Here is a 13091-nt window from a genome sequence, read left to right as displayed (position 1 = left end):
AAATCCAGCCTAATAAATGCAGCATGCCTCCCAACTCTAAATATGCATATCAGCCAGGATCTTGTAGGAAAGGACAAGAAGAGGATCGGATTTTCTCAGCACTAYGCGGCAGCAGCACTCAATGCTTCACTACCCAAAGTCTAGGCTAGGTTAGTGTCACTCTCACCAAGAGCATCACRCAGGAGGATTTTTTGTCCTAAGCATACAGAAAGAAGAACAAAACTGTCATGAGATAATGTTAAGATGAAACTCAGATAATTAATTATGAATTATGTTAATTGGTACATTCTTGCAAGCTGTATCTATCAAGGATCTGCAATTTTGCATCAGTGGGAAAGAATCTGATTTTGTTTGATCATTGATTGAATACATAAATTACATAAAGATGTACATGTCTGTGGTCCAGAACTAGGGATCTTAACAGACTAAGGTTCATCTCAAATGAATATGAAGTGGAGAGCAAATGGTCACAGATCTCAGACATTTCAATTTTTGACAGTGGGGCATGGATCAGAAGAGCCGTTATCAACATCTGCACATACCAAATCTGATCTATTCTGTTAAAAAAAGACTAAAAAAAAAAAAAAAACAAAAGAAAAAAGAACAAGTCTCTGAGTAGAATCATGGTCTAAAATGCAGAGAAGCTGTTCACAGAAATAAGTGTTGGAAGCACGTGATTCCCAAATCAACCATCAATTCATGCCCAAGTTGCGAGGCAGTGAGAAAACAGATGGTTTTCCTCAGCCTTGCACATGTTATCCTAGGATCTGAAAAACAAACCAGAATCTACCTAACTTCAGCAGCAATCCTGATCTAAGTCAGTTAAACTATACTAAACTAAACTAAACTATCAAGTTTCCATTAATGTAATCATCAGATCACAGGAAATTCAAGCTAGAAGCAAACCTGCAGAGCAAAAATTTGTGAAATCTGAATCTCAACCTCTTTTAGCAACAGAGTCCACCTCTGCACTGCGTTCAGCTTTGCCTTAAGAAATGTCTATTACTGTTAGGAAACAGAACTTTAAAACCTGACAAAGAGTGAAAACTAATGAAAAAAATGTATGAAACCATCTTAACACRTTCCTCAGCTAAGCATTTAGAAAAGATTTAGAATGAAAAATATTGCTTTCTGTTCTAAGTGGATTTATGTAATTAACTTTTCTTTTATCCGTTCCTCCTGTGTACATCAATCACTGCTGATAATATTTTATGAATTTAACAATATTGGTGCTTTCAAAAACAGCACAGCAAGAAGTTTTATAAACAGAACAAAGAACTCAGCAGCCATCTAAACATTTATAAAAATATAAATGGGAAGAAAGGAGCTTTATTATGTAGTTCRAACAATTTAAATACACAAAGAAGCAGGCTACTGCATTCATCACAGAGCATATGAAATATGAAATAACAGAAACCATTCAGGCTCCTGAATTCTGGGTTTCATCTGAAGTTCGAATTGCAAAAAAAACCAAAGGACTCCAGTACAGGAGACTCCTCCCCTCTATCTTATTATTTCAGGAATAAATTATTTCAGAAAGTAACACCCAAAGATGTTACTTTTTTTTTTTTTCCTGAAGAAAGTGCAAGTAAATTTCTAAATTTCCAAATTTGGAAAATACAAATTTTCTGAAGTTCCAAATAAAAAAGTCCAAATAATCTCCATTAAAAAGGAAGTTAAAGATCTTACCTTTGTCGACTACATCCCAGACTTCAACTTTAACGATATCATCAGTGGCTAAAAGCACAAGAACACAAAATGTTAGAAAAAGCGTTTCAGCAAGATGGAGAAGACCTGACCCCCACTACACAACATCTAACCCAAAGCAAATRGTGCCGAGCTAACAAATAACGTCAAAGGAAAGGTAAGAAACTCCCCAGCAACTTAGAAAACAGAAACAAAATATGATTTAAAAAAGGTCTACCATGGAAGAACTCAGATGTACCTCCAAACTGTGTTCTGTAAAGAACTTCTTCAAAATTATTAGCCCCATAAGTGATATAGGTAGATTGCCTTTAATTTTACGTCAGATTTGGAGCACATTATAAAAATTACACCAAGAGTCTTTACATAACATACAGAGGTTTCCACATTCTTCTTTCAGAATAGGTGTAATCTGTATTTGGAGAATAAAGTCTAGTCTAGACGTAATGTGTGCAATTGAAAACATACAAATACAAATATTTAAGGAAGAACAACCATATTAATCTTTCTATATTAGTGTGACAAATGGTGGATGCTCCTGTGGTTACAGAGATCTACTCTCCAAATTTCTCATTGCTTTGTCCTATTCTTCTAACAAAACTACAGTATTACGAGCAATTTTGCCTCAGAGATGCAGAGTCAAGGTCAGAAAGGCAGAAATTTGGGATTTTAGTTGCTAAAAGCCTAAAGCAAGAGAAGCAAAATGTTAACTACAAAAAACCCCACAAACTAACTACTGCTGACAGCCAGCAGTTTAACTTTCAAGATGTATGGAGAATAAATTAGCTGAAGCTGCTCATTGAATCTGAGCAGGTGGTCTCATCTTCACAGGGCTGGTCCAAGAAACAGCTGCTTTTAGCATATGATAAGAGGTACAAAGCTTACTCTTGGAGGAACTCTGAACAGAAACCATGCAGTAAGAAGACAAGGGCCCAAAGTAGAAAATAATCCCCTATCATGGCATTGCTGAATAGAGCTAAATGTCATTGCTAAGCCAAGACACATTCCTTCTACGGAATCCACCACTGGTTTAAAACATTTCAAAATTCTGCAAAGACAGATGAAAAGAGAGAAAGTTTCATCCACTTCCTGAGAAGGATCTTTTTTTAGCCACGCATAAAGGCGAATCGCAGGCTGTTCTCACAGCAGCTCCCACTTAAATCTCCAATTTGCTAGCGAGACCCAAGAGGAAGCGGCCGCTTGCCCGGGCCCGGACGCCTCACAGGCGTCTGCTTTAACCCTCGCAGACCCAATTCCTTCTGGCTTTGAATATTTTCTCAGGCCACCACAGGGCATTCACACAGCGCTGCTGCACAACTGCCCCCTGTTCCTCACTGGAGCGGTATCCACAGCTGAGWGAACAGATACCTGGACGCGGCAGCTCACACATTAGGCGCTCCTCTCTCCGACTGGGATGCTCAAGTCCTTGGTGTGTCCAGGGTGCACTGTGACCCAGCAAGTGCTCGGAGCCAGGCACCCTGCTTGAGTTCTGGACCCAAATTTACACCCTGTAATGGTGACAGTGCTGTGGCTGTCCCATAAGCACGACGGCACAGACAGTCCAGCAAAGTCGATCTTTGCTCCTCTTAACAGTCAGGATGTTCTGCAAGGTGATAGGAGACATTTTCTCTGTTAGATGGCCAACCCTGCAGCACCACATGCATGGGAGGAATCAAGAGAGCAGTTTGCTCTTTCCAGATGCTTCATGTGAAGCGGATAACTTCTAGGAAGGAGTTTTTCTGGAGCAACCCCTCTCTGGAAAACAAAACCCTGTGGGTAACGTGCAATGTCCTCCTAGGAGATGGTCTGGCACCTGGCACTGGAACTTTGCTCCCAAGTTCCAATAATCTTGACCTTCTTGTCCTAATGGAAGCACACCCTCAGCTGGGCTTGCCCTCCCAGTGAGTCATTTGCCCAGGACTAAAGTCCTGCTGGGCAGCATGGTTCTGGATGGCCAGGGAGTGTACATGTTTGATGTAAAAAGGAGAGACCTGCTCTATCCTTTTAGATAAAGGAAAATACAGAACTTAGCAAAGAACTTAACTATGCAAGACCCAAAGAAACCATTTTTCCACGTTTTATTTCCTCCTTTCCCCGTTAGGAATAGTGTTGTCGATAGCTGCTAAACAGATTCTTCCTTTTCATCAGCAGCTTCATTTCTGGCTATCTTGAACACATAAGAGGATAATYACTTTAGTGCTGCTCTGTTCGCTTTCTTATGACTCATGCACAGCTGTATGAGCAGCATTTCATCTTAATGGTTTCTGAAGACGTGTGGCAAAAAAAAAAAAAAAAAAGAAAAAAGAGTGCCAATTCATCATTTTATTCTAGAGCTTGCATTAACTGAAATCCATTGCAAGGATAAAGCTGCTGAGAAACCTCTGCTCAACTGCTATTTGGCTACATAGTCTGCAACCAGCTGCAAATCAGACACTGTTTACCTGGGAAACAGTGGAGAAGTGAAAAGGCTCGTTTTGCAAGAAAGGATTTTTTTTTTTAAATAATAATTTTAAAATATTAAAAATCTTTTAAAAAAATTCTACATGGGTAGTTTTGTAATAAAAATTCAGATTCTCAGACATACTTACACAATTCATCTCATAGTTTAGCTCACAAATCCGACAGAGCGGAGCAGCTCTGCCATTCCACASACTTGTCTACAGAACTCTCAAAGTATCCTGAACAAAATTATTTGCTATTTTTCACTTCAGCATCCCTTTCTTACACTKCCAGAAGGAGAATAAAATTTATGACTACCATAACTGTACATTAAGAGTCAGAAATGGTAGCACAAGTCTTAAAAAAATCCCATAACAAAGACTGTTGGCTCAGAAAAGTAATTTTGTTCATTCTGAGCAACAAAGGCTCAGACTCATTTAATAAATCTTTCAATATGAAAATCCGGGAGATACAACAAGAGGAAAGTCCTAGACTTAAAAAGTTCATCTAATACCAGCTAATATGAGAATTCTTGAACATTTGACAGTAATTTAATTAATATCTGTAAATATTTGCTGCTAACTGCCTTATAATGTTTGTTCAAGCTAACGCAAGAGCAGGATCACAGGCAAAATAAACTTTCTTTTTCCTCTCCAGATTAGCTTAGCCAACAGGACGGTAATTAGATCTGAGTCAGCTTCTCAGAGGGCCCACATCATCTGTGTTGGATGGAAAGTTTTCCCAGCAGGAGCAGTACCTTACAGAGGTGCTCAAAGAGGGTTATTTTTATAAGTTTTTAAGGTGGTCAGTCAGCAATTTCCTGTACTACTGGAAATTACTAGTAAGAAAATAATACAGTTTTCTAAGGTGACAGAAACTAGAAGCAAAAGACAATTTCATGTACAGTCTGCCAAATATTCTGACTAGTTTGGCAAAGCTTTACTTGGGCTTTGAGAAAAGCCCATCACCACACGTATATATCGCTGGCAATGCTAACCAGCAAGTCCTACAAAAATGCATCACATAAACATTAGCACTCAGCACTAGAAATAACAAACCTGCAATTACTGACGTGCAGCAAAGCCAGCTTCACATCTAGCTGCTTTCTACCCTGCGATCACATCCCTGTTGAAAAAGTTGGTATCTTAGTCTCAGCTCAGTTAAAGGAAACTCAGTCCTCAAAATACGCAGAGCCACATGAGATGACCAGATCTTTCTATACATGTAAYAGACTCTTCCAATACCCTTCTGCATGTAACTGTACACAAAGCAACTAGACATGAACTAGCCTCTTAAAAATATATACATACAGCAATCAAATGCCAAATTCTACTGCTGTATTTACAAGTAATGCTTATATTATGGGCACTGAAAAGAAAGAAAACAAAATGTTTTAGTTCATCTATGATTGTGCAGAAAATCATAACTAAGACTTAGAATGTTCTTTACATTTTGATACCTGGGGAAGAAGTATCCCACATTTTTATCTAAGTCTGTTAAGACTGAAGCATTCAGGTTTGACTGTGGAGATGCCTTCCTTAATGTGAGCAATTTTCAAGCTCTCCCTTCACATCTGCAGTAGATGTGTCCATATTCCAAGAGAGGAATGAGAGTGGGAGGGATGTCACAACTAAAATACAACACACCAGACATGTCACTGCAGATAGGGAACACTGCAGGAATAATGCAGATCTCTCAGTGTCTTGGGCCAGACAAAGCAGTAGGAAGATGATGCTCCAAAATGAAGGTGTTTTTAATGAAGAATTTTTGAAGTTAGAGGTGACCTTTACATCATCCTAATACAGAAAGTCCCTGCCAGCACCTGTGACACAAGGCATAGCTCRAGGCCACACTCCAAACCTCCTTCTTACACATCCAAAATACAGCAGAGCTAGCCATTATTACAAACTTTTTCAATTTTGATAAAAGGAAAAGGAGACTAATGTGGAAGTCTGTCTTCARAAAGGAATGTGTCTCCCACACTTTGACTACCAGCACCTTGTGAGCCTGTTATAGCAGTATGTGCTCGCACGCCTGGTGCCTGCTCGCCGACACCTCTTGTGCACTGACAGAAGACTTGGGCAGTATAAGAATCACTTGGCAATACAAATTTGATCACTGAACTAGCCAAAGCACCAAACACAGCATTTACCTCAACTTTATGCTGATATTCCAGTTGTGTGGAAACAGAGGGTACATAATTCAGCATAAAGTTAGAGTGGCGTGGGGAGAAAGTACTTGATATGACAAACTTAAACTGCTGTCATTTTTTTAAGCAAAATCAGACTTACAGAGAAAGTTCATGCTGAATCAGTACTTCATCCCACACGGTTGTGGCATTTTTCACCAGGAACCTGAAAGCTGAATTTATCACACTGCAGAACCACAGCCTTGTGCAAGTTCAAGGCCTGCAGAGTCTTCTTCAGGCTAGATCCAGGGMTTTCACAGCCACTTTAAACTGCCACAGCAGATGGGAAAAATCACATCTCATCTCTCAAAGTGAAAGAAGCCCTTTAAAAAGCTACTGACAAGGCCCTTCTGTAACTCAACCAAAGTTACTATTGCTACCATCATTTTTAAAATATCATTTTTATCATTTGCTGGATGCTACTTACATTTCGATCAGACAGTGAAAGACAAGAGTGCACCACGTTACTGACTTGTGCACAACACAGTAACACCAGGCAGATTTCCATAATAAACATATTCCCACAGATCCAGCATATGAGAAATAATTCATTTTTCATTTTGGATGACCAACGAAAAACCTTCCCAGGATGACAATTTCCAATGGCATATCCTTCAGGACTTATGACATATAGTTTTTGAATGAAGTTATCAAAAACACATTGGAAAACTGTGAATAACAAAATAACTTGACTGCTGAGACCCCTTTTCTCTCCCAGACACAGAATAAGAGGCAGATGAGGCTGCAGTAGTACTTCTACCTCCAGGCACAGACAACTGCTCCACAACTGTTGCTCCCTCCACCCCTCTACTTTCTTACTTTTATAGTTCCAGTGGATGCTGGTGACTTGGATCTCCTGAGTTGGAATATACTCCTCAATAAATTTCTTCCCCTGCAGTCGGTGCCAGAGCGTGGTTTTTCCAGTATTCCTGTCCCCTCGGATAACAATTTTCACTGAGAAAAAGAGAACGAAGATAAATAAAAATGATTAAAACAAAGCTACAAGAGTTTGGAAAAGCACATTAACATTTTGCAAGCGTTATTTAGACGCAATTAATTCTCTTGCATTACAAGGCATGATGGTTTGCTAAAACAAACAAACAAAAAACCAAAATCAAGCAGCGTAATTGTTAAAATTACCATTCATTCAGCTACTCAAACCAGCTCAGCAGAAAGAACCCAAGTCAAGACTGAGCCATCAGGATCCTGCACAGCTTAGCCAGCAAAGTGTCTGCCCTTATCCGCTCGCTTCTCTTCCTCTTGCCTTCTCTCATCTTCACCTAACCCTTACTCTGACTTTGTCAAACCCCATCCCTTCACAAGGCTCCAATATCAGGCTTCTCCTTCAATTATCTCCTCTGTCACCCATATTTCTCCTTAAAYGCTATTCTTTCCTAGAGGAAGCATTTTTCCTAGAGTCTGTTGCTTGATGTCACTCAAAGGACATCAACTGGATGTCAGCTGACTGGTCCTGGACCTCAAGGACCTCAACGGGACCTCAAGGAACTGGTCCTCAAGGACCAGTTCTTAGCTGACCTGAACTAGACAGGGCATTCAGCTTCTGCTGAGTGTAACTGCAGGGTTCAGCTGTCACCACTTGTAACTTCCCCAGCTTTGCTTTAGCTGGGACAACATGCTGCTTTCCAGGGGAAGCAGGAGACCACCACGTACTGCCCTCCAGCTGCTCCGGACCACAGCTCAGGCAAAGAGGCAATCCTTGAGGAACACTCTCTGCCAAAGGGACAAGGTGAGTAACTGATGGCCCAGTCCCATTCAAATTGAACCAGCTGCTTGGGCCCCTTAGCTGAAGTACGATGATGTTCACAAGCTTGTTCACTCGCCTCTATAGCCACAACAAGAAAAGCGAGTCAGTGGAGAAATACATCCAAGGAAAGGAAGTGTCCTGAATAACTTGTTGAGGCGGAAGCAAGCAATCCACACAGTACCAGCTGCACTACTGTCACAAAGYGCACTCAACCAAGGAAAGCAATTTCTGTAGCAACCAGTACCACGGACTTTCTAGAGTCTACCTAATACCACCTTGTTCTTTTTGAAAGAGTAGGTAYTGTTTTCTAAGTTTTCTGCTATATTACATATGTGTGTGCATACACCCCCCTATCTTTAAGCTGGGATAACAAAGCTATTGGCGGTTCTGTGTAGCTAACCTGCACAGAAACAGAAATTTTACACTTGCATTTGACACACAGGAGTCATTCCCCTACAACAGGCTGCACCGACATCCRCATCAGGTTCAAGTCATGAGCACTAGATTGGGCATCACCACTTTGGCCCAAAGGTCTCAGACTCAAGCTCATCTGTTGCAACTCCAGAGCTGTTACAGGCATCTCCAAAATGAAGCAAGACAAGCAGCAGAATCACATCACTTCAGGAGAAGTTTGTTAGCAGCAAGAGTGTCTGACACAACATGTAAGAAGTTATATGGCAGAGTTCCRTCTGCTGCAATTTTGTGTTGCAGTACTGCTTTGCTCTTGTTGCTGTTCTGCTCTCATGCACTAAGATCTATTGTTATTTATTGTTTTATTTATCTTTTAATAGCAAAGAAATAATCAAGGCAAAAAATCAGCAAAATATTTATATGCTGACTTCATTTACAGGGACTAGAACATTTCTGCAGACAGCAAAGCATCTACATTTCCTATTGTGCCTTGTGGAATACCAAACACTTCCTTGGACTTTTCTTAATGGATCACGTCAACAGCATAGTTAGAATAAGAACCTACTTATTCCCCTTAAAACACTCTCACTTTTGTGAGTGCCTTTGAAACACTCTCATATTACTTACCTTAAAAAGACATTTTAAAATTCACACTTACCCCTACATTACATGGAGTGACATTAGCTACTAAGTGGAGTAGCTACTAATACAGGGAAATCCATAAGCAAGCAGGCTCTTCAGCATTGACCCTGTCTGTTTTTTCTCGAGGTGCAGCTTCAGGTCACTTCCAGATGAGCCATCTCCAGAAGAGGCAAATCTTACACACATGCTACTAGCTGTGCAGCAACACGTGGAGTTGATCAGGGCATTGAACTGGCTGAAGACTAAACCCTAAATGCCTTTTCCACACTTATTTTCCCACCATAGCTCAGGGTGGAGCTGCAGCAGCAGTAACAGGAGGGCATTAGCACAGCGTGGCACGCCAGGACAGGGGAACCACCCAGCCCTGCAAGCCGCTCACATTTAGATCAACACAAACTCAGTTTGAACATATCAAACCGCCCTTTTCACCTTTCTCATATTTTTCATAATTCTCATGTTAGGATGTCTTTCCGTCTACACAGGGTGATAGTTTTCACCGCTTTTTTGCCAAAGAGAGAAAAGGCCTTTAAAAATMAAAGAAGAACATAGGTCATATAAATCATTTGTAGCAAGATTAAAAAAAAAAATGTATTTGAGACTTTAGCTTGAGCAGGTCTACCCAAGGATGGGCACTCATAAGAGACTAAAATCTGGGTGAGCTTCAGAGCAGAGCAGGCAAAACGCCTGATGTTCATCRTGTTCTTCCTACTGACGTTTATCATGGTGACAAGATCCTGCGCTCCACGACAGGCTCTGCTTTGCGACGYGCTCTCCAGACAGCGCCTGACGACAACAGCCCAGCAGGCGAAAGCAGACCATGAACTGGGGCACACAGCAGCTAGACCTCAACCTCCAGCAGCTCCGCGTCTTTCGTTCCTACCGCTTATTGYCAACAGGTAGCTCTCAGGAAATGCTCCCACTGGCATAACCCAGACAAAATGGTTTATTTCCCTCTTCTTAGGTGATCATTCCTTCACACGATCGCCACGTTTGAGTGACCTGCTGCTTCTGGAACCTGTTGAGACACTTTAAACAAACACTGCTGCCAAAAGAACGAGATCTACCTGCCCTTCTCTGCCCATTCCCACTTGCTCGGGCCTGTGCAACCCTCTTGGGGCCAGCACGGCTACGTGACGGCTGGTGCAGCCAGTCTCACCTGGGGCCAGGCTACCCCTCCAACCAGGAGAGAAGCAGTGAGCTTTAACAGGTCTGTTCCCTCTACCAGGAACAAAAACATTTCAATCACCACAAACGTGACACAGACCATTTTTATTCCCTGTGCTTGCTATATKACTCAGGCAGCTGTGTTCTGTGGGTACCTATGACAGAAGATCTGCATGCGCATGACAGAGCAAACGCAGAGCGCGTGTTGGGAATGCAGGACAAAAACTCTTTCTGCTTTGACGTCCGGTGCTAAAGAAGTGGCTGCTGCCAAGGGCTATTACTGACCTTAGCTCCCATGAGAAATCTAAGCATACTCACCCTGCTCAAGTTTTCCTTCTGAAAGGCAAGGCAGCCCATCAATACAAAACATTTTGGTTCAATTTCATTAGAGAAAACTACCCACCACTTACACAACTTGCTGTCACTAAGGCAGCGCCCAGTCTTTGTTATCACCTCAAATAGGAGTTTGTTTTGTTAGGAAACACACTTGGAAGCTGTGCAGGCCAGCACAGCATAGCAAGCAACCCAAGGCAATCTCCAAGCATTTCTGGTAAGCAAAACTGCTTCAATTTATGACCAGTAAAGGAAACCTATGCGACTGCAGGGGAAAAAAAAAAAAAAAACTTTCAAAGATAAGTGTATTAAAGATGACTACAAAATGCATTTTACGTGACATTCAACAGGGGAGTGTATTTGCTAAAAAAGATGCACTGACAGTAACAAAGGATTTGCAGCTCTGCCTTCCCCTTAGCAATCACCCTTGTATATGATGTTTCCTCACAGCCTACATCCAATTGAGGCTATAACCTCAAAACACTGGAATCCATATCAACATATCAACAGCCATAGCTGTGGAGGGCCCTTCAAWCCCCTCCCAAGGCTGCCTGTACCTCCTATAAATATGGTACAATAGCGGCACAGGGAAGAGTTACTATGGAGATTGGAAAGCTTCCTTCAAGGAGGTGACAGAAAGCTGCAGTTTTATTGTAGATATAAAAGCAATAATTAGAACACAAATCCTGTCAAAGACAAGGCAAGAGACAAAAAGCTTTCCTGAGGCTTTCAGTAATGAGATAGAAAGCAACCAGGCAGTGTTTGCAGCTTCGCTGCTTGCAGTTTTGGCCCTGCTGCATTAATAAGCAGGTATCATACACACAGGTTAGTCAACCATGCGGGTGGCCAACACACAGCAAAGAGCTCCCCCTTCCACTCCTGTGCCAGCAAGATGCAGCTGATCTTAYTGTGTGTAGCACAAACATTCGCCACCACAACAAACTGTCAAATCATAAAAGGAGCTGACATGAGCTACCTGATCTTACGCATTTAGCAGTGAAGCACGTGAACGTGTCCTGGTTTGCAGTCTCCACAAGGTCTCCACAGAGATCAACAGTCTTTTGCCGGCACATTTCCAGGTTGACAATGCAGTGCTGTATGCCAGGCTTTAACACGTTCACTCTCACCCTTCGTCTTCCATTAGGAATCTAGTCCCTTAACAGTATCACTGTGTTGCTGTTCATATTCCTAACTGCCTACTAAGATGCTACTTTCTAAATTAAGCTCTATTCTTAGCATTTTAACAGATGCAATCTGGATAAATGCACCAAATGTTCTCCCTACTAGAGCACAGAGCTTCAGAAAGTTCCAAAGCAGTCCATCATGACACTAAACATCCTTATCCAAGCTCTGAAGTGTTAAATTCTCCCTTCCAGTAGAGTTTCAGATTACGATAGCGCATAATCTCTATTCCCCAACTTGTGTGCCTTTAGAGAAACTACTCTGTGGAGCATTTACAAATCACTCTTATTACAAGCTGCTGATCTCAGTCTGCTGCAGTCCCCCCTCCCTGCCTGCACAGTCCCATGCAGACAAGCTGATACTCATGGGCTCTGTGTTAGCAAGCCGATTTTCAGAGAGAATGACATAAACACCATCCCCTATAAAACAATTGTTGCCGTGAGATGTATTTCATCTGCCTGCAGCACCTTCCTGAGACACTGTATTAGAAATAACCTTTACTGAACTTCAGGGGAAAAAAAGATGCAGCCTTGAACCTTAATACAGAAAGGAGAGTAATTCCAAAAGTGTTCTTAAAAAAAAAAAAAAAAAAAGGCAAACGTATCAGTTTAGAAGCACATAATCATGATGAAATTACCCGCCGAGGTAGTTTATAGGGCACGCATCGCTCGCACTTATGAAAGGTGAGCACTGCAGAGTTTCTCCCAAGTCCCTTCTCACGCACCCACTAGCACTCGGCTGTGAGCACCACGGCCCGGGGCAGAGCACCACGGGGCAGAGCAGGGGTCTCCCCTCGCCCCCCGCCGGGAGGGACCTTCCTGGCGCTGCCGGGGGCTAAAGCCGAGGGGCAGGCGGTGCGGCCCGCGGGGGCCCGGCCGCAGGGCCTCTCCCGCGCGGCTGCACGGCGGTCTCGCCGGCCCGGCACCGAGAAAGGAGGCCCCGGAGCCGGCCGTGCCCCGCTCCCGACRGGGCCGCGCTTCGCCCCGCGGCTCCCGGCCAGGCCGAGCCGCAGCGGCCGGGACCAGGCCGCAGGCGGGACCCTGGCGGGCCTCGCTGCGCTCGCGGCGCCGGCTCCGACTCACTGTTATACTGCACTCCCTTGGCGAAGCGCCGCTGCAGCGCCTGGTTCATGGACTGCAGCCCCGCGGGGATGTTCTTGTCTCTGACCGCAGCCTGCTCCGAGCCCACCAGCTTCTTCAGCGCCGAGAACATCTTCCCGCTCCGCCGCCTCGGCCGGCACGGGCGCTCCGCGCAGCTCCGGGC

The 13091-nt window shown here is 43.0% G+C and overlaps 1 protein-coding gene across 1 annotated transcript in view; it reads right to left on the bottom strand.

The window, feature by feature from the left end:
* The window catches only part of RABL6 (RAB, member RAS oncogene family like 6), a 53444-nt gene extending 40400 nt beyond the window's left edge, over positions 1 to 13044 (bottom strand). The window contains exons 1-3 of the mRNA XM_026049166.1: positions 12911 to 13044; positions 7151 to 7285; positions 1690 to 1737 (exon numbers count right to left, since the gene is read on the bottom strand). Coding sequence (XP_025904951.1) covers positions 1690 to 1737; positions 7151 to 7285; positions 12911 to 13040 — 313 coding nt within the window. The 5' untranslated portion in view covers positions 13041 to 13044. The remainder of the gene's footprint in view (positions 1 to 1689; positions 1738 to 7150; positions 7286 to 12910) is intronic.
* Between the last annotated feature and the right edge of the window lie 47 nt (positions 13045 to 13091).

Source organism: Nothoprocta perdicaria, unplaced genomic scaffold (genome assembly GCF_003342845.1).
Source record: "Nothoprocta perdicaria isolate Ctin4 unplaced genomic scaffold, notPer1 scaffold_6, whole genome shotgun sequence".
Taxonomy (NCBI): domain Eukaryota; kingdom Metazoa; phylum Chordata; class Aves; order Tinamiformes; family Tinamidae; genus Nothoprocta; species Nothoprocta perdicaria.
This window is presented reverse-complemented; position numbering and strand designations above follow the sequence as displayed.